The following is a 22,594-nucleotide window of genomic DNA, read 5'->3' as shown; positions in this document are numbered from 1 at the left end:
GAGCTCAGCCACAGTGATCTTTGGGTTCTTCTTTACCTCTCTCACCAAGGCTCTTCTCCCCCGATAGCTCAGTTTGGCCGGACGGCCAGCTCTAGGAAGGGTTCTGGTCGTCCCAAACGTCTTCCATTTAAGGATTATGGAGGCCACTGTGCTCTTAGGAACCTTAAGTGCAGCAGAATTTTTTTGTAACCTTGGCCAGATCTGTGCCTTGCCACAATTCTGTTTCTGAGCTCTTCAGGCAGTTCCTTTGACCTCATGATTCTCATTTGCTCTGACATGCACTGTGAGCTGTAAGGTCTTATATAGACAGGTGTGTGGCTTTCCTAATCAAGTCCAATCAGTATAATCAAACACAGCTGGACTCAAATGAAGGTGTAGAACCATCTCAAGGATGATCAGAAGAAATGGACAGCACCTGAGTTAAATATATGAGTGTCACAGCAAAGGGTCTGAATACTTAGGACCATGTGATATTTCAGTTTTTCTTTTTTAATAAATGTGCAAAAATGTCAACAATTCTGTGTTTTTCTGTCAATGTGGGGTGCTGTGTGTACAATAATGAGGGAAAAAAATTAACTTGCAATATAACATATAATAATATACTGGCTGCAATATAACAAAGAGTGAAAAATTTAAGGGGGTATGAATACTTTCCGTACCCACTGTATTAGTTTTACGATCTCTTCATGAACTTTTTGAAGCGTCAAAGTGTCAGTTGCGTAGCTGTCAGATCAAAAAGATCTTCATTTGTGTTCCGAAGATGAACAAAAGTATTACGGATTTGGAACGACTGAATTTTCATTTTTGGGTTAACCATCCCTTTAAATGAAATATAATGTTACATAGAACTCCATTAAGTATCAAATTTGGCTCAGATGTTCCTCTTAAAATTCTGTTGATGAAATAAAATTAGAAACACAAAACAACAGGTTTTTCTGGGAAATCTCACCCCCTCTTGTGTTTCTAATTTTATTTGATTTATTTCATTGCTGTCTAAGAGAAACAATTGTGATATTAAAGAGATCACATTTGTGTGTTTTTTTCCTTAGGGGAAAGATCATACTATCGTGTTTACATCAGGCATCACAAAGTTTACTTACTTGTACAGCAGTGTTGTGACCCATAAGATGGCCATAAATGTAGCCCCAGCAACGAATCCAACCAGGACAGCGTAAACGTTAAACACTATTAAAGTGACAGTTCATGGAAACTTTCTTTATTCCAAAGAGCAACTGTATTGATATCAAACAAATATTTAACACAATGTATCTGAATAATTTCATTCATTAAAAAAAGCAGCAGGCTATAGCTGATTCATTGCCATATCAATGACTGAAATAGATTAAAGTTGAAATTTACGTGAAGCCTCTTGAGAGAAGAGATTCAGTTGTTTTCTTGCAGTGCCATGAGTGTTGTTACCGACACACAGCAGAGTGGATGTGTGTGAGAGTGACTGATGTAGAGTGATGGAGCTCCTCAAGCCTGTGCTGTTCAATCGCTCTTCACTGATGGACGTGTTTGAAGAGTTCGTGACAGGACGTCCAGACAGATGCCACTCCAGTTTAGGAGAGGGATTCCCATCACCCTCACAGAAATAGTTTGAGGAAGTGGAGATTTGAGGAGCATCTTATAGAGAGAAAGATCAAGAAAAGTCTGAGCAGGAAAACTGGAACCTTTTCTTAGTAACTTTTCTATTGTAGTTCACATACAATCACTGAAGATGGCTTACATATTACTGACTAATTTTATGGCTTACAGTTCACATTCAGACACTAGCTGAGATTTGTTTTTGTTTGTATTTGTTCCTGGCTCTATAGTAGATTTAACTTGACACTGGAGTACTAATAAAGGTTTTATTTATTCATTTTAGATGTTTTAGATAATGATATTGCTTTTTACCTGTTCAAAGATGGTATTTAATTGCTTTTGAATTAATGCCATATATGCTTGCATGAAATGCTATGTTGTGAAAACGGCGACTCAGAATGATGTTGCATTTTGTATGTCATTGAAACAAGATGAGATGAGAAGAAAATTGTGAAATTATGCTTTACATTCATTAGCACTTTAGTTGAAGCATATTCTATGCTAGTCGGTGTGACCTTTTATCTTACACCTTTAACCTGACTTGTATACTCTATTTAAAATCTTATAAATTTGTGTTATTCATTGACTTCTGGATAAGTGCAAATAAATAACAATTCACGAACATTAAAAAAAAAATAACAAACAAAGAAACAAACACCTCAAAACTTGACAGCCCCAGTTCACTGCTATTGCATGAAAAAAACAGCCAGGGCATTCTGCTAAATAACTTTTTTTGTGTTCCATAGAAAACATAGTTAATGATGGAATAAAGTTTATTATTGGTTGAAAGTTTCTCTCTATTCCTTTATTACTCACACTGAATGTCCAGCATCACTGATGACTCTTGGTAGCCGTGTTTGTTCTGAGCTGTACAGTGGTACCAGCCTCTCTGTGTCGGGTCGGTCCTGTCGAAGGTAAGAGTGTCTCCAGTCTGCAGCTGCTTCAACTCTCTTTCACTCTTTCTAGACCAGGTGTAGTTCAGCTCTGCTGGATTTGCATCACTTCTGCAGGTCAGAGTCACAGAACTGCCCTCCAACACCGAGCCAGACGGAAGCACAGAAACTGATGTGTTTTTAGGGGGATCTGAGGGGAAACAAATACATTGCCACACAATACAATTTAAAATAATATGATAGACACTGAAGATGACTTACATATTAATGACTAATTTTATGGCTTACAGTTCACATTCAGACACTAGCTGAGATTTGTTTTTGTTCCTGGCTCTATAGTACTTTTAACTTGACACTGGAGTACTAATAAAGGTTTTATTTATTCATTTTAGATGTTTTAGATTATGATATTGCTACTTGCCTGTTTAAAGATGGTATTTATTTGCTTTTGAATTAATGCCATATATGCTTGCATGAAATGCTATGTCGTCTGTCGTGCAAACGGCGACTCAGAATGATGTTACATTTTGTGTGTCATTGAAACAAGATGAAAATTGTTAAAGTTGTAGTTCATGAACTGTTTGTAACCAACCAAAAAAAGGTAAATGAGAAGATACACGTGGGCCAAGATAAGATGACTAAACAATGGTTGTGCAAGTTGTAGTTCATGAACTGTTTGTAACCAACCACAAAAAGTTAATGAGAAGACAAACAGGGGTGAAGAGAGCAGACGAACACTTCAGAGAAGAAGAGGAAGAGTGTTATAGAAGACAACAGTGTAAATAGACAGAGAAAGGACATCCAGGGGATTGAGAGTCACAGAGACTGATACTCCAACAGCAGGAAGAATGGATCATACAAGACATTGATCAATTCATGAAAAATATTGAAGTGGAATTTCCCCAAAAGTAGTATAAAAGTCTGAGGAGTAAAAGGCCTCCTCAGATGCTGCCTGCATTAAGCGTGAAGTATGCCTGATACCCTAACAAGGGGCACTTGACAGCATCTCCAATATTGCTGGTTAAAGGCTAGATTATAGAGCTTTTTAGCTTAAGCTGATTTTAAGTTTTATTTTATATTTAACTGCTTTGTATTGTAACCAATAAAATAAGCACTTTTATTGTTATGATTGCCTCTTGTGAGACTTTATTTATAACTACGAACTGAGCCTCAAAAAAAGAACAACCACAAGGGAGTCTTCTACGTCATTCCTGAAGGACTTCAACCTCCTGGCAGCTGAGTTCTTTATGGATTAGGCTAAATTTGACTAACCTTACCCTATCTGAATAACCATAGGGTTAAAGGTGTAAGATAAAAGGTCACACCGACTAGCATAGAATATGCTTCAACTAAAGTGCTAATGAATGTAAAGCAAATCAGCAAGTAAAACAGACATTAAAATAGTTATTCCAAACTCATTTGATTTCCCCCATGTAACAGAAAAAGAAGCAGAATGTCCAGGCTGCACTTTTCCAGATAAAAGTGAATAGGAACTGGGGCTGACAAAAATAAGGACTTGTACACTCTTTGCGTTATTCATTGACTTCTGGATAAATGCAAATAAATAATGATTCGCAAACATTAAAAAATTGTAACAAACAAAGAAACAAACACCTCAAATGTGACCTATGTCTAATGTTAATTTTTTGTCTTTTTTAACTTGACAGCCCCAGTTCACTGCTGTTCCATGAAAAAAACAGCCAGGGCATTCTGCTAAATAACTTTTTTGTGTTCCATGGAAAACATAGTTAATGATGGAATAAAGTTTTATTATTGGTTGAAAGGTTCTCTCTATTCCTTTATTACTCACACTGAATGTCCAGCATCACTGATGACTCTTGGTAGCCATGTTTGTTCTGAGCTGTACAGTGGTACCAGCCTCTCTGTGTCGGGTCGGTCCTGTTGAAGGTAAGAGTGTCTCCAGTCTGCAGCTGCTTCAACTCTCTTTCACTCTTTCTAGACCAGGTGTAGTTCATCACTGCTGGATTTGCATCACTTCTGCAGGTCAGAGTCACAGAACTGCCCTCCAACACCGAGCCAGACGGAAGCACAGAAATTGATGTGTTTTTAGGGGGATCTGAGGGGAAACAAATACATTGTCACACAATACAATTTACAATAATATGATTACCAAGTCAAAACTGATACAAAGCATCACTTACACTGAACATGTAATGTGATGTTGTCCTGTGCTGTTTTGTTCTTGTCCTGTAGCTGGTAGGTTATAGTGCAGGTGAAAGTGACTCTGTGGTGACTGTGAGTAGCAGTGAAGTTCAGATCAGAGATGAGGAGCTCCTGTTGTCTGCTGCTCTCACTGAGGGGGATTCTGGGAGTGAAGCTCCATGTGAGAGTTGGTGGAGGAGAGGAGCAGAGAGTCTCAGCAGAGCAGCGCAGACTCACAGAGCTCCCCTCCAACACCTCCTGATCCTGGTCCTCATACAGCTTCACTGTGGGTTTGGGGGGAGACTCTGAAATACACACAAATACAAGATTAAGTATACTGACAATAATGGCATGACAAATATATTTAAAATATAAATTTTTAACACATTCATTTCAATAAAAAAAGGACTCAAATCACTCACCAAAGACATTTACAGTGCATGTGTTGTCTTTGTAGCTGTATTTCAGAACACTACCACTCTCAATCCTGAAGTAATATTTGCCATTATGATTTGAACTAACATTACAAAAGATAGTGGTACAGTTCTTCTCATGTAGTTTTCCAGTTATTTTCCCATTACAGTGATTAGAATTGGGAAATCTAGAGTTTAACACATTATGTCCATCTCTGAACCACTGTCCTATAGCAGCACTCTCAGTGAGGTATTTGTCATGGGCATCCGAAATCTCAAATGTACAATTTATGATCAGACAGGATCCACTGAGAGCTTCAATCTTCTCTGGCAAACTGATGCCATAATCTCTACAGCAAACACCTAATAACACACACAACACAAACTGTTAAACCACACACAAAAAAAATGTACAAACACATTTCCAGCCATAAACACAGGCCCTTTATTGACTATACATTGCAATTTACAAATAGACCTCATTTAGATATCAGTGAATTTTTTTTTTTTTTTTTTTTTTTTTTTTTGGCATTAAAAGCAGAGGAGAAAATAAAAAGAAGCCTGTGTGGATTGATGACGATAGATGTTTTAGTACTGACTGAATCAACATCAGAATAATAAGTCAGAATACTTGATTTTAAATAAAATGTAACATCTGGTGGGGGTTGAGGAGAGATTCCCTGATATGATTGTAAAGCGCTTTGGGTGTACAGTAGTACATATGAAAGCGCTATATAAATGCCTCATTCTATTCTATTCTATTCTTCTATCCCAGCAAACATTGGTCCGACGGCAACGTCGTGTCCCTGGCCAAAAATAGTCGCGGTAGGATGGCATAAATCTGTAAAAATATGTAACACAGAACATTTCCTAAAAATGCATTCAGATACATTTGTACATGTCTACAGTTCTCTGGGGTTGCATGTATAATTGTTATTTTGACTTTTAGCTATGTGTAGTTCAATATATAGTGTATAGGGTGAGAGGACGTCACCTGGCGACGTCTTTTACACTTGCATTTATAGTCCATCATGACCTATGAAATCCTTGTAAAATATGCAAAAGCTGTGCTTAATCCTTGCATGGTTAATACTGCAATAATTAATTTAATTGCCCAAGTAGTTTTTAAGAGGCTGTGAATAGACGTCCACTGACGTCTTTTACACGTCTAGTCAAGCAAGACAGAAAAAAAAAACAGGAATTATCTTTATGAAATACACGATTTGTATACCCAGTGTGGTTAAGTGATTGCAAAGCCACTGCATTTTAGTCATTATTCAACCTGTTGTACGGTACCTGATGTATTCTTTGTTATTTTTTTTATGGAATGTATGCATATACATGTAAAACATAAATATATCCGGTCACCATTTATGTCTGAGTTGGATGTAATTGCCAAAACTGTGCTGCCAAGATGTAGTAACAAAAGATATTACAAAATCCCGCGATAGGATAGATTATCTCGCGAGATGTTAACGCATTCTCCCCATAGACTCCAGAACATTGAACAACCACGAGGAGAGGAGGAATTGAGGAGGGAGTTGTATCGATATTATTAAAAATCTACTGTTGGGTAAGTACATTTTGTATTATTAGATTAACGTGCTTGAGTTTTCCTTGTTTTACATGAATGAACTGAAAGAAATGATGCCCACATTGTCAACTGAAATTTATTGAGTTTGGCTAAAATTAGCTAGTAGGCTAAAAGTTAGTTTGAACTTATACAACGGTATACCATAGTATAAAGTATGTTTAATGATACAGTCAAAGTTATTACTGTAACTTATTAATGTAGTCTTTTGAGAGTTTCTTTCAGAAAGTAAATTATCTGAAATAGAACGAAATGTTTAGCTGGATTTGAACATGTATGTTTTCAGTAACTGCTTTAAAAATATTTTGAAAATAAGTGCATGTCATTTACCTCAAATTTGTAATTGTATTTATTTTGAAAATAAATATATTCTCTTCCCTTAGATGCTGTGAAGAGGTGGAGCCCAAATGCTACAGACTCTGAAACTGATGCAGCAATGGCAGAACACCTGAAACACGCTCCAGGAAGAGCTGGGGGTGGTGGATACAAAAAAAGAGCCAAACAATGTGTTTAAGGGATAGTTCACCCAAAAATGAAAATTGTCATCATTTATTCAACCTCATGTTTCAGACCTGTATACCTTTCTATGTTATGCTAAACACAAAGATGTTTGGAAGAATGTTTGTAACAAGCAGATGTCGCTTCCCATTAACTACCATAATAATTTTTTCTCCAATAATGGTAGTCAATGGTTGCTCTATTTGCTTGGTTACAAACATTCTTCAAAATATCTTATTTTGTGTTCAGCAGAAGAAAGAAACTCATACAGGTTTGGAACATGAGGGTGAGTAAATGACAGAATTTTCATTTTTGGGTGAACTATCCCTTTATACAATAATTCAGTATTTTGTAATTGGTATTTTAGTTTGGTTAACAAATGTTAAACACTGAAAAAAATAAAGAGAAATTTTGGCTGTTCAAGATCAATAAAATGTTGTGCTAAATCAGAACATGCTTCTTTTTTGCTTATGTCCACAAATAATGTGTTCTTGTTTGTGACACGTGATTAAAACGTTTTATTGACGTTCAGGTCTGACTGGACCAATTTTGGACCTTTTTAGAACCTTTGTCAAGATGTGTAAACCTCAAGACTTGATTGCCTTTCACGATGTTACACAATAGGTGTGTGATTATTTCATATGCAGGCTTATACACTTAAATTATGCAGCAACACATTTAAACACACAGATGATGACGCATTTAGACGTCCAGGGACGCGCAGAAGAGACGTGGAATTCACGGTCAGATGACGTCGAGGACGTCCGTTCAACTTTCATTTTGGAACTATTTTTCAACCATGACGGGACGTGTCGGACGGACGTCTTTTCAACAGTCATTAAACGTCCAAATGTTTGCTGGGATATCTGATGTTAAAATTTCTTTATTTTTACATCTATGACTTTGGTCTTTAGTATACAGCTTGTATTAAAATAAAGTAAAAAGTAAGAAAGTGTCTATATTTATTAAACTTACAAGTAAAAAGTATTACTTTCTTAGATTTTCAATTGACTTTTGAAAACAATTAAGAGACAGTCTAGAGATTTTATAATTTTTTATATATTTTAGATTTAAGTCATGATGACTGACAAAATGTACTTTGTACTTTTAAGTCTACATGCACTGTAATGGAGTAAAAAGTATTGCGTATTTCTTGTAAATGCAATTGAGTAATCGCAAGTATTCAGTCTTAACAGAACCGCTATAGTATAAATAATCATAAGTACAGTAGTGCTCCTCAAATACTTTTCAACTATATGCAGTTAAACCATTTAGACCTATATACAACAGATTAAAATACACTGATCATATAAAAAACACATTCATTATGATAAACATTTTAGCTGTTCACTTCATCTTACAAATGTCTCATTAAAGACATTGGTGAAGGTGAAGAAGAGATTCACATACCTTGTAAGAGAAAGACAAAAATACAGACTTTCTCAGCAACACCCATCTTGCCATTAAAAGAAGGTCAACCCTATAAGTAAAGGCCAAACATACACATTCATCACAAAAATTATACAAACATAAACAACATCATTTCAAAATTGTTATTCTGGAAAGATTTTAGGCAAACAAATCATTTCTCTCATAATCATGAATCATCTGATAAATAATCTGTATTAAAAAACTGAAGTAAAAGCAGTTAAACTTTACTTGATGGTGGTCTCTGATTGCACAAAGAACACAAAAACTGTTTTATGATATGATTTCTCAAGCAAAAAAGGTTGGTCTGACATCATTGCTTCATCGTGGCTAGTTGTGAGTGATATTGGAAAGTTGTCACAAAAAGGATATATCTCAGATAAAGTAAATTGTACTATTACAAAAATGAGTGCTTATAGAAGCAGTTGTGTATGTTTCCTACACCTAATTGTTAAATTAGAATAATATGTGTGAATACTGCCCTTAAAATCTTTATATATATATATTTTTTTAGAAAGGGTTATAAATAAATACTCTATTAGCCTGTTGAGCTAACTCTGGCTCATTTACAGTTATTTTACTGTTAATCAATGAGCATTGTCCCTGTAAAATAAAAAAATAAATGAAATGAAAAAAGCCCATACATTCTTAAATGTCCCTGATAATTCTGTCCGGACTGCAGTGTGAATGTGAGAGGGTAAATACGGTGACCGGGAGTCAGGGACACCCGTTCACAGTTTTGTCGTGGGAACGTGATAATATGTCGTGATCTCAAGATCGTTCTGTCGAGGAAACGATATCCTTATGTTGTGGCGTGTGGCCTCGAGATCCTATGAGGGAACGACATTTATTTTGGCCACGATATGCATTTGCCTTATTTTTCTCTATATCTTTTCATATCTCTTTACTACCTAAATAACATTTTGTATATTATGATACTTAAAGTATATGTTTTGTAAATACTGTAAATGATTTTACTTTATGACTTTTTTTTTTTTTTTTTAGCTACATACAAGATCAGGGAAAAGAAGCATGGTTGTGTCTCTTACAATGGACAATCATAAGGACAAAAACAGAAAACGTACTCGGTTACTAACGTAACCTCGGTTCTCTCTAGAAGAGGGAACGAGTACTGCGTAAGATATCTTACGCTAGGGGAAAATCCTTTTTCCGCGAGATATTGAAGCCAAAAATTATCCTTAATTTTGTAATAATGCAAAACGCGTTGCGGCAGCATGCAGACATAGGCGAGACAGCTCGCGCGCCTATTGGCTGCTCTGCGGCAACTGCAGCAGCCTATCGAGCGAGGCCTGGCGTGACGCCAGACCCAATCAGGGCACTTCGCGCCCGCTGCGTCACGTCCCGCCGAAATGGGCGTGGTCTAGGCCTATAAATACCGCTCGCAGGCAGCTATTATCTGGTTTTTCATCATCGAAGCAACCAGAGCGTGTGCATGCACGGCAAGATACGCAGTACTCGTTCCCTCTTCTAGAGAGAACCGAGGTTACGTTAGTAACCGAGTACGTTCTCTTACGAGAGGTCTCTCGTACTGCGTAAGATATCTTACGCTAGGGGACCCAATGCAAAACGCCGTGCATGCTGAGATCTGACACCAAAGACCCAAGGGCGAAAGCCCGGGGTACATATAGTGCACAATCACTCAGGGAACTCACAGGGAGTCCAGGAAGAGGGAGGGGCGAAGCCGCACTCTTCCACATATGGTAGCGTCGCTGAGACGCGAATTTCATCATACAGACAGGGCGGGGTACGGCCTGAACTGATGGGGGAATGTGGGTCTTACACAGTTTGCCCAGGCACATCTCGTGCTGCTACTTTTTTACTGTCGAACATTGAGCTGTGCTCAGTAGACGCAGCATTCTGAGCTGACCGCATCAGGTCAGATAATACTGGTAAACTTAGACCGACAGCAGCCTGGCCTGCAGGGCGGGAACCTCTAGGTTATAAAACCTTATAAATGTAGACGGGGAGGCCCAGCCTGCCGCCATACAAATATCTTGCAAGGCAATCCCACTTGACCAGGCCCACGAAGAGGCCATGCCTCTTGTGGAGTGCGCTCTGACACCCAACGGGCACTGCATGCCCTTGGAGGCGTATGCCAGCGCTATAGCATCAACTATCCATCTGGATAGGCTCTGTTTCGACGCGGCTAGTCCCTTAGAACGTCCGCTAAACGAAACAAAGAGCTGCTCCGTCTGTCTGAAACCAGACGAGCGAGACACATAAGCTCGTAATGCCCTGACTGGGCAGAGGAGGCTCTTTCCTCATCAGGGACCGGTAGGGCTGACAGGGAGAGCCCTAAACGGTGTGTTGAGGGATTTCGGAACATAACCGTGCTTAGGTTTGAGTATAACTTTTGAGTCATTAGGCCCAAACTCCATGCACGCCGCGCTCACAGAGAGCGCGTGCAGATCCCCTATGCGCTTCACCTTCTCCTGACAGTGAGCGTTTTCTTGAGACGCAAACAGGTCTACTTCCGCTCTGCCGAATTTCTTCCACAGCAGTTGGACTGTCTGTGGGTGTAGAGACCACTCGCCTGCCGGAACATTGTTCCTGGACAGTCTGTCCGGTCCTATGTTCAGGAGCCCTGGCACGTGCGCTGCTCTGAGCGAGCGCAGGTTGCACTGAGCCCATACCAGGAGGCGTTCTGCCAGCCTGTACAGGTTCTTGGACCTGAGGCCGCCCTGGCGATTTATGTAGGACACCACAGACATGTTGTCCGAACGGACCAAGACGTGGCGTCCTTTTATCTGGGGACAAAAACGCGTCAGCGCGTTGTCTACTGCCAGCATTTCGAGGCAGTTTATGTGCAGGAGCTTCTCCCGTTCCGACCACTGGCCGAAGAACGGTCTGCCCTCGAGCAGCGCTCCCCATCCCGAGGTGGACGCGTCCGTGGACACCACTTTCACCCTCGAGGAAGTCCCCAGGCTTACACCTAATTGGTACCAGTCGTTCGCTCTCCAAGGTTTCAGAGCTGTGACGCACTTCTGATTGACCCTGAGGCGAAGCGAACCGGATGCCCACGCTCTGCGTGGGACTCGCGCTTTCAGCCAAAACTGCAGCGGGCGCATGCGGAGCAGGCCCAGCTGGAGCACTGACGATGCTGAGGCCATGAGACCTAGCATCTTCTGAAATTTCTTGAGCGGGACAGACGCGCCGCAGCGAAACGCGTCCGCTGTGCGCTGAATGTCTACCGCGCGCTGTGGTGATAGTCGCGCTATCATGGACAGCGAGTCCAATTCTGTGCCCAGGAAAGATATCTTCTGACTGGGTAACAGAGAGCTCTTCGCCCAATTGACACTGAGACCCAAATCCTCGAGGTGATCAAGTAAAATGGTTGTGTGTTCTATGAGCACTGCGCGAGATTGCGCTAGAATCAGCCAATCGTCCAAATAGTTCAGCACTCGTATGCCTCTCATTCTGAGGGGTGCGAGCGCCGCGTCCATGCACTTCGTAAATGTACGGGGTGCCAGGGACAAACCGAATGGCAGGACTGTGTACTGATATGCCTGGCCCTCGAAGGCGAATCTCAAATATCGCCTGTGACGTGACGCTATCTGTATTTGGAAATACGCGTCTTTCAGATCTATTGACACAAACCAATCTCCTTGGCGAATCTGCACAAGGATTTGTCTGGTCGTGAGCATCCTGAACTGTCGCTTCACAAGCACTTTGTTCAGTTGCCGTAGATCTAGTATGGGTCTGAGACCCCCGTCTTTTTTCGGTACCAGGAAGTATCTGCTGTATAGCCCTCCTTCGCTCTGAACTTGAGAGAGAGGCTCTATGGCCCCTTTGCTCAATAGTTTCGTCACTTCGGCTCGAAGTAAATGTGCTACTTCTGTTTTTACCGTGGTCTCGACGCGCGCCACATAGCGGCGAGGGCGTCGGCGAAACTGCAGCGAATAGCCTCTTTTTATAATGTTCAGCACCCACTTCGAAACCCCGGGCAGCTTTGCCCATGCGTCTGCATGGATAGCTAGGGGTTGAATACGAAGCGCGCTCCGCTCGCTCAGCGATGGAGAGGCTTCGGCGTGCTGCAACACAAGCATCGCGCTCGTGACATTTGAGGCATGGGGCGCGCTGATAACAGCGGGCAGTTTGCCCGCGCTCGACTCCTCTGCGGTGGTCAGCCGCGAGGGGGAGGGCTGGGCGGTTCCCGTGGGAACTGTCATGTCTATGTGTGGATGTGGGCGCGGGACAGCGAGCACATCTATCACACCGAAAACATCGTTCGCTTGCGTGAAGCGAGTGCATGTTGGTTTCGTTTTTACAGAAACCGTGAGACATGCACAACGCGGTGTTAGTGGGCACTGGGTAGTGGGCACTTTCACCATGTTTGAAGCGCAACCGATCTGAGTCGGTTTTATGTGCGCGAGCCCTGTGTGACAGGCTGTGCTTGTGTGTAGGGATGGGCACTGGGCAGTGGGCATTCTTACTACACATGAAACACCATCGGCCGTGGCCGGGACACCAGAAAATACACTCTTTTGGGGATTTATCTGGGTAGCCGTGAAAACGGCATTTGTGTGCAGGCAAGCGGGTGACAGAACCGACTTGTTGGCTGCAGAAAACACTGGAACAGTCACATTTGCTGGAACTGGACGAGCGAATAGCTTTGGTGTGAGTCTGGCCGCAGCGGGACTTAAACACCGTCGTTTTCCTAGCTGTGCTAGGACGACTTCGGGGCCTCGGGCTTCACCGTAATCCTAGGTCGCGGGCCACGTACAGCGGGGCGGTGACCGGATGAGCGGGAGCGCGGTCTCGCGCTTCGGGCCTGGCGGCGCTGTGAAGTGGAGGCAGTGGACGGTGGCTGTGGCTGTGAGCTCTGAGCAGACGGTTTCGCACGGCCTGCTGCAGAGCTGGAGCGCTTCGGGAGGAAGTGCTTCATAGCCTGTGACGCTTTCTGTACCTCTGCGAATCTCTCCGCGAAATCCTTGACGGAGGATCCAAAGAGGCCTGTGGCGGAAAGCGGGGCGTCGAGGAACGCGGTGCGCTCAGACTCGGCCATTTCCGAGAGCGTCAGCCAAAGATGTCTCTCAGTCACGGTGAGAGAGGCCATATTCCGTCCAATGGCTTGCGCTGCAGACTTAGTAGCACGGAGAGCGAGGTCCGTGGCACTCCTTAAGTCCGGCACGCAGATCGCGTCAGGCCCTTCCTCATCCAGCTTACGGAGGAGATCGGCCTGGAAGATCTGAAGCGTTGCCATGGTGCGGCAAGCTTTAGAGGGTAGGGCCGACTTAGCACGCCGTCCAGCAGAGGGCGGGCATAAGTGGGCCGCTATCGCCTCTTCGACCGGCGGCAGCGAAAGGTATCCTGTGTTCTTGGCATCGTCAACAGCGGAGAATGCCAAAGAAACAGCAGGACGCACTCTAGCCGAATAGGGGGCGTTCCAGGACTTGGCGACTTCTTCGTGTAACTCAGGAAGAAAAGGCGCCGGTCTGGACGCAGGCGAAGCGCGCTCCCCAGGCAGGAAAAATCCATCCAGCCGGTTGTGAGCGGGCTGCTCAGGCGAAGACCACTCGAGGCCGAGGCTCGCCGCGGCCTGTGCGAGTACTCGCATGAGCTCCGTCTCGATGGACGCTCTCTTGCCTGAAGACATGCGGGCAGGGGGCGCGGGGTCCTCAGAGCCCGCCCAATCCTCACTGCCTGACGCCAGGATAGAGCAGGAATCATCCTCTCCCAGCAGGGCTTCCTCATCCACGATGTCAACGGAAGCGGCGGCAGACGGCGGCCGCTGTCCGTCAGGAAGCGAGGCTGACGAAGCCGGGGAAGCAAGCGGGCGAACCGGCGAGCTTTGGCGGCTGAGGGAGGGTTCCGGGGCCCGCTGGGCGCGGCGCTTTTTACGGCGCGACGCCGCGGCGGGCGGGGGAGCAGTCTCGGTGAAGAAGGCTAGGCGAGTCCTCAGAGTCGCCATTGCCATCAGCTCGCAGTGAGGGCAGCCGCCGTCAGTGAGCGCGAGAGCTGCATGTTCCTCACCCAGGCAGGAAACGCAAATCACGTGGCGGTCCCCGTCGCTGAGTGTGGCTCTGCACGAGCCGCAGGAAGGCATCTTTAAAAAGACGCTAGCTCTTTTAGAATGTGTGTCGCGGCGGCGACACACACACACAAAAGTACAGAGTAATAAAAGGATATAAGCGCCGGAAAGCGCAGCAGGAAGGCAGGAAGGCGGCGCGGCCAGCGACTTCAGTGACTCGTCCCGCTGAAGGTGCTCTCTCTCAGACGGCGCGGCTTCTTCTCCGGCTCCAGCGATGCGTGTGCTTCGCTTGAAGGATGAAAAATCAGATAATAGCTGCCTGCGAGCGGTATTTATAGGCCTAGACCACGCCCATTTCGGCGGGACGTGACGCAGCGGGCGCGAAGTGCCCTGATTGGGTCTGGCGTCACGCCAGGCCTCGCTCGATAGGCTGCTGCAGTTGCCGCAGAGCAGCCAATAGGCGCGCGAGCTGTCTCGCCTATGTCTGCATGCTGCCGCAACGCGTTTTGCATTATTACAAAATTAAGGATAATTTTTGGCTTCAATATCTCGCGGAAAAAGGATTTTCCCCTAGCGTAAGATATCTTACGCAGTACGAGAGACCTCTCGTAAGAGAACAAATATCATCGATTTGTGTACATCAAAATATGGAATTACACAGAAAAAAAAGAAAAGCACAATAAGGTTAAATACTATCTTTGAATAAATCGTCATAATGCATTAAACCATTTTTGTTTAATGGTCTAAAAGTCTAATGGATGAAATAAAATATTTAAATTCAGCAAGATAAAGAGGAAAAATAAAGGAGCCATTTTTGCTTGTGAATAAAGAATTTTGATAAAACATATTCAAGGGACAACAGCTTTGGGGTCAGGCCAGAGGTCACTCTTCAGCTGGAACTAGACTTGCATACAGACATTACCGGAACCCAGTTATTATACTTGGATATTTATAAATATATATATGGATATTTTTCTTACAAAAACACATTGCTTCACTTCAAAAGCAAGTGTCAAAATTAAAGTTACCATTAAGTTCCATTTTAAAGGAATTGGAAGAGCCAGGATATTTTTATATATAACTCTGATTGTGTTTGGCTGAAAGAAGTCATATACACCTAGGATGGTTTGAGGGTGAGTAAATTATGGGATCATTTTCATTTTTGGGTGAACTATGCCTTTAAACTCGTGGCCACAAGAAAATGTAATTCCCTCAACATAGGATCTTCAGTACGACATAATGATTACCTTAAGAAAATGACCTTGTGGCCACGACATATCACATTTCCATGAGGTAATATGATGTTCCCACAAATTAATATCTCGTGGCCACGACATATTATCACGTTCTATTAAGTTTATATGTTGTGGCCACGACAAAACTAAATGAACTGAACATAGTAGTTGAAAAAGTTTGTCAGTCTCAGGGCGGTCACACACATTTCAGCTGTGTCCCAATGTCAATAAGTTTATTTCTTGTGTTCAATTTTTTACAGAACCACACATGTACCTATACTCAAGCAAGTTCTTCAGTAAAATAACTAGGCTACCTATACACACTGCTCAGTGCGTCTCTTCAATTAAGAGTCATCTCAGTTCTAACCGACTGCCTGCTGAATTTTGCATACAGAATAAAATAATCTGAAACTTCAGAATCAACACACCTGAAAATATCAACTGATATTAAACTACTTACCCGAAAAGGCTAAAAAAGTTTGAGAAATCCACTGAATATTGGTATTAAAAAGAACAAATTCACTGTTGTGAAGCTACTGACTGGAAGCTGCAGAAGATAACACAATGCGGTAAGCCTAATGCAAACATTGAACAGTCTTTCCATGACGGCAAGATTTATGTAGCCTAATGCAAATGATGATATTGGCATAAAATTAGCTTTTCACGTTCACGAGCAGTATGGGAATATGTTCAACCTGTTGCATATTTTTTTACTTATTTAAAAATGTCTGTCAGATTCAACCTATTAGCACAATTTGACTTCCTAATGTTTTTTTTTTTTTTTTTTTAATGCAAGTTTCAGGTCCCTAGTTCTTTTTTGTTTGTTTGTATACTAGCAGTTTATACTATTTTAGAGCACAATTATGTTCAATTATGTATTTGTATACATTTTCAGGAATGATTTAGTTGTTTAATTAGGCCTATTTAAATTTAACTTATTATTGTCCTAACCAACTCCTAACCCTAAACACAACTGCAACCCTGAAATAGGCTATTTAACCTAATTTGTTTCAATGGGCTATATGAGACCCTATATTTTAGTTTTAAATTCAGTTTTGCTAGAAATAACTTATTTTTCACCTCAGAAGCAAGATATTTTATGTGTACAGTATGTACGAGACTTCCTTTTCATTCGCCGAAGTCCAGTGTAATAATTCTCATCTGGCGTGTGATCGAACAGTTTGCGCAACAAACTAACGTGTTTATCAGTAGGCCTATGTTAATAAATTGAAATCATATGAAAACAAATACCAGTTTACAACGTCATAACCATAATTAACTGATTTTGCACGGCTAAAATAACTGATGCCTGACACAGAAATTCTTGAACATTTAAATGTACAATGGCCGTGCCCACTCTTATGTTAAAAATAAGCTGGACATATAATAAAAATTTAACAATTTCCATGGGTGTGGTCTTTGAATCTGTTTGTTTTATGTTTAATTAAGGTTTTCTCTGTTGGAGTAGCCTATTGGCTAGGTGGCATTGTCAAAAAAGGGTCCTAGAAATGCAGCCCTAGGATGTCAGTCCTGGAACTGCAGCCTCCAGTATTGCAGGAATTGTAATACTGTATATTATAGCATTGAACAAAACGTCCCTTTTTCAGGATAGTGTATTTTAAAGATAATTTAGTAAAATCCAAAAAGCTTTAGGCCTACAGATCATCACTGAAAAAAGTTTAAAGCATTTATGTGTTTAAAAAAAAAAAAGTTGTTCATGCTTGTTCAGTGAGCCATGTAAGGAATAATGGACAATGGGCCATTATAAGAAAGTAATGCACACCTGAGGATAAATACATAGATGCCTCATTAGCTGTTGTTTTTATGGGCCGCTATGTAAGCCGTCCGCCATATTGGAACTGTCAAAGCTGGTCCGTGAACATTCGAGAGTAAGTTCTTTGCTAAACTATCACAATGATGGTGTCAGCTAACACTAACATTAAAAAGTTACCATAGTAAAATTAAAACATTAAAAAGTAGGCTACCATAGAAAATGATTGTAATATTGAGTTAATACATAAAAGAAACACAAACCAACACATTCTCACCTGTGAAGGGTTATCCAATTTCTTCTTGAATTTAAATCTCGCCGGTTTTACAACCAGAAGCTGTTACAATAGTTTATTTTTATACACAAAGGTTGGTTTTACGCGATCAATCTGTTTTGTTGTTCCTGACTCTGTTGTTTTCGCTTGCAAATTTCTGTTCATATAGGCCTGCAATGCTTTTGGCCGTATTTGTGCGGAAAAAACATGGCAAAAGTGTAAGCGCGAACAAATTAAAGTCAGAAGAATACAGATCATATTTATTTTGCGTTAGCATGAAGCTGCAGCTTCACAATACATGATTTACACTTACGAATAACAGTAAAATGCTGCAAATATTTTTTTCTTGCACTTGAAAGGTGATTTACACCTTTACAAATCTTCTCTTGTGCATGCAAATTGAATTTACGCTTGCAATTTTATGTACACTTTCACAAATCTTACCCTGCGCATGCGATTCTTTATGGCATCATATTACCTTCATAGCTTTCTCTTCTAGTAGTGGATCAGACACCTGCAAGATCAAAGGCGGATATCGCCTCATGCAGGGTATTGCTAATAAACTGGATGTAGCCTACTCATTTCTGTTGCTTTTAAATAAATATTATGAACAAGACACCAAAAGTAGGCCTACTTGTTATAAATTCCCATAGAGAGATAGCACAGTCAGTAAGATTAGGAATATTCACACATAATTTATACACATAAAAACGTGATATCAGAGTTTTCAAATCAAACATTTTAAAAGAGTACAAGAGTAAAAACAAGCAGCACGACACAGTGGTTCATGTGCACGTCGTCGCCTAATTAGGACCCGAAATAGATAAATACTAAGTCTGCTTTTTAAGAAATAGCTACTTTAGATTATAAAAGTCAAATAACAAATACATTCATTGCAAAAAAAAAAATTCCTTCTTTCCTTCCTGAAAATCTGTGTTTTTTGGTCATAAAATATAGTGTTGCTCACAGTAACATGCCACTTCTTGTGTGAGGCGATGCGAGTGTATGATATTGATGGCATCACCACAGCTCTTTTCTGACTTGTCAAACGGACAATGTTAAAACTGACCCCGTGTTACAACACTATCCAGTCTCCCCCTATACTTTTTAGGAAGCTCCAACTTTTTGTTGTGACTTCCTTAAAAGTGTCTATCCTTTGTTCTTTATGCAGAACCTGGTCAGAGATCGAATATCATTATAACCCTATTTAATTTGCAAAGATAAGTAAACATTAACTATCTTTGAGAACAAAGCCAATGTTGTTATATTATAACCATAATGCAAAACAGGTGTCAACAGAAAGGTGCAGTTTTATTGTATTACATGTGTGAGTTCAGATAGCAGTGGGCTAAATGGAAGTAATGAAACTACAGTATGAGATCAATGCCGATAACACTCACATCATTGTGGTCTGTAATGTTATAGGTGGAGGTTGATGGTGTCAGTGCAGAACAGGAAAGAGTTTAGTCATTACTGGTGCTGACTAAAAATAAAATTTCATAATCTACATTTTTTCAGAAATTTTTATTTTGGAAATCATATCCTGGGTAAATGTGAGACTGTAAAACTTTGATAAAACTCTGATATAAATCCTGAATATAAGAATGTTTATATGATGTTGATGAGACTTTCTTGTTCATAAAGACTATTCAACACTTATGCCTGAATATGACTACAATAGCAAGAATAAACTTTTGATTTACATCATCTATTGTAAAAATGCTTCATTGTTGCAGAATGTTACAGCATTCAAAACATTCAAAACACACAAATGCAATAACAAAACAAAAATAGACAGAATATTTTAAACAAATTTGAAACGATCCATCATTAAACAAAAAAAAAAATTTTTATGCGATGATAATTTAGCTGAATATATTTGTAAATACACTACACTGCACATACAGAGTCTTTGGACCGTATATGTGCATGGTGTATATTGATTGAATTAGGTAACAAAATAATAAACAAAGTGACATGCATTTTAAAATAGCAGATGATAATATAAATGATATAGGCATGAACCGAAAGAGGAGACAAAAGCATTGTGATACTTTGTGGTTGATGTTAGTGGTGTCTTTCTGAGTATAATCCTATCACCCGACCCCTTTGGAGACCACACTTGTACCAACATCAGTGATGTGGGAATGGGAGGTTATTACTTCAATTGTTGTCCTTAATTTACATTTTTAAAATGAAACCTTGTTTACATGATGAGAGGGAAGACTAGTGTAGAAACAGTATAAAAGGTTAGAGCCTGTATTGTTCAGGCTTCATTCCGACTCCGTTGAACCCAAAATGCTGCATGTACTTTGTCACTGCTATGCTGCAATAAACTTCTTTATCAAGATCTTCAACATTCTCATGCCATTGTATGTGCAAATGTTGATATCTAAAGCTAGTGAGCTAAAATCCCTAGGAAGATCCCAGTTTGGCGGCTCCAGCAGATGACATGACATTATTGACATAAAAAGGCTCTCCACCATTGTCCAGTGAAACATCCTAATGGATGAACAATGAATGATCAGTGGAAAGCTTGTAACAAGAAACTGGTGGAAAGAGTAACTGTATGTAAAAGTGTTTTGATGTTCGTGAGGTTGATATGTATGAGAATTAACAGCATGTGTGTGTTTGATATATTGTAACGTACCCCATCAGTCCGGGCGAGTCCTGTTTTATCTCTCTTCTGTGTCCTGAAGATCCATCTACAGAAATAATCCATAAATAAAAATATATAACTACTTGTACATCATTCATCACAACCCTTACTATCAGTCTGACATCACTCCACGCAATCGCATGGTCTATACTCACAGCATTGTAACACATATTATCACCATAACTGCCCCAACAACAACACCAATCAGGAAGGAGTAAATGTTGAACCCTATTAAAACAACAAAAGACAGTTAATGAAAACTCTTAATTACAGAGAACAACTGTTCTGATATCAAGCAAATAACCAAACACATTTGAATAACCAATTCAATAACTATTGAATCATTAAATAAAATGCAATAAAAAGGCTAGGTGATTCATTGCCATTTCAACAATTCGAAATGGATTAACTGGATAGGTGATTTATATTTATTTACATGAAGCCTCTTGAGAGAAGAGATTCAGTTGAAGCAGTTGACTTGCAGTGCCATGAGTGTTGTTACCGACACACTGCAGAGTGGATGTGTGTGAGAGTGACTGATGTAGAGTAATGGAGCTCCTCAAGCCTGTGCTGTTCAATCGCTCTTCACTGATGAACGTGTTTGAAGAGTTACTGACAGGACGTCCAGACAGATGCCACTCCAGTTTAGGAGAGGGATTCCCATCACCCTCACAGAAATAGTTTGAGGAAGTGGAGATTTGAGGAGCATCTTATATAGAGAGAAAGATCAAGAAAAGTCTGAGCAGGAAAACTGGAACCTTTCCTTAGTAACTTTTCTATTGTAGTTCACATACAATCACTGAAGATGGCTTACATATTACTGACTAATTGTATGGCTTACAGTTCACATTCAGACACTAGCTGAGATTTGTTTTTGTTTGTATTTGTTCCTGGCTCTATAGTAGATTTAACTTGACACTGGAGTACTAATAAAGGTTTTATTTATTCATTTTAGATGTTTTAGATAATGATATTGCTTTTTACCTGTTCAAAGATGGTATTTAATTGCTTTCGAATTAATGCCATATATGCTTGCATGAAATGCTATGTTGTGAAAACGGCGACTCAGAATGATGTTTATGCTAGTCGGTGTGACCTTTTATCTTACACCTTTAACCTGACTTGTATACTCTATTTAAAATCTTATAAATTTGTGTTATTCATTGACTTCTGGATAAGTGCAAATAAATACAGATTCATGGACATTGAAAAAAATTAACAAACAAAGAAACAAACACCTCAAAACTTGACAGCCCCAGTTCACTGCTATTGCATGAAAAAAACAGCCAGGGCATTCTGCTAAATAACTTTTTTGTGTTCCATAGAAAACATAGTTAATGATGGAATAAAGTTTATTATTGGCTGAAAGTTTCTCTCTATTTCTCTCTAATAAAAAGCCTTTATTACTCACACTGAATGTCCAGCATCACTGATGACTCATTGTAGCCGTGTTTGTTCTGAGCTGTACAGTGGTACCAGCCTCTCTGTGTCGGGTCGGTCCTGTCGAAGGTAAGAGTGTCTCCAGTCTGCAGCTGCTTCAACTCTCTTTCACTCTTTCTAGACCAGGTGTAGTTCATCACTGCTGGATTTGCATCACTTCTGCAGGTCAGAGTCACAGAACTGCCCTCCAACACCGAGCCAGACGGAAGCACAGAAACTGATGTGTTTTTAGGGGGATCTGAGGGGAAACAAATACATTGCCACACAATACAATTTAAAATAATATGATAGACACTGAAGATGGCTTACATATTAATGACTATTTTTATGGCTAACAGTTCACATTCAGACACTAGCTGAGATTTGTTTTTGTTTGCATTTGTTCCTGGCTCTATAGTACTTTTAACTTGACACTGGAGTACTAATAAAGGTTTTATTTATTCATTTTAGATGTTTTAGATTATGATATTGCTACTTGCCTGTTTAAAGATGGTATTTATTTGCTTTTGAATTAATGCCATATATGCTTGCATGAAATGCTATGTCGTGCAAACGGCGACTCAGAATGATGTTGCATTTTGTGTGTCATTGAAACAAGATGAGATGAGAAGAAAATTGTGAAAGTTGTAGTTCATGAACTGTTTGTAACC

General features: G+C 40.6%; 1 protein-coding gene across 1 annotated transcript in view; it reads right to left on the bottom strand.

The window, feature by feature from the left end:
- LOC311289774 (hemicentin-1-like) overlaps positions 1 to 22,594 on the bottom strand; it is a gene marked incomplete at its 5' end in the record, with an annotated part of 39,027 nt that overhangs the window by 14,426 nt on the left and 2,007 nt on the right. Inside the window, 11 exons of the mRNA XM_084408022.1 lie at positions 1,420 to 1,626; positions 2,404 to 2,670; positions 4,291 to 4,557; positions 4,643 to 4,948; positions 5,297 to 5,419; positions 7,066 to 7,117; positions 20,291 to 20,347; positions 20,496 to 20,550; positions 20,660 to 20,732; positions 20,941 to 21,213; positions 21,916 to 22,182. Coding sequence (XP_084264148.1) covers positions 1,420 to 1,626; positions 2,404 to 2,670; positions 4,291 to 4,557; positions 4,643 to 4,948; positions 5,297 to 5,419; positions 7,066 to 7,117; positions 20,291 to 20,347; positions 20,496 to 20,550; positions 20,660 to 20,732; positions 20,941 to 21,213; positions 21,916 to 22,182 — 1,947 coding nt within the window. The remainder of the gene's footprint in view (positions 1 to 1,419; positions 1,627 to 2,403; positions 2,671 to 4,290; positions 4,558 to 4,642; positions 4,949 to 5,296; positions 5,420 to 7,065; positions 7,118 to 20,290; positions 20,348 to 20,495; positions 20,551 to 20,659; positions 20,733 to 20,940; positions 21,214 to 21,915; positions 22,183 to 22,594) is intronic.

This window comes from Rutilus rutilus (assembly GCF_951802725.1).
Source record: "Rutilus rutilus genome assembly, chromosome: 4".
NCBI classification, from domain to species: Eukaryota; Metazoa; Chordata; class Actinopteri; order Cypriniformes; family Leuciscidae; genus Rutilus; species Rutilus rutilus.
This window is presented reverse-complemented; position numbering and strand designations above follow the sequence as displayed.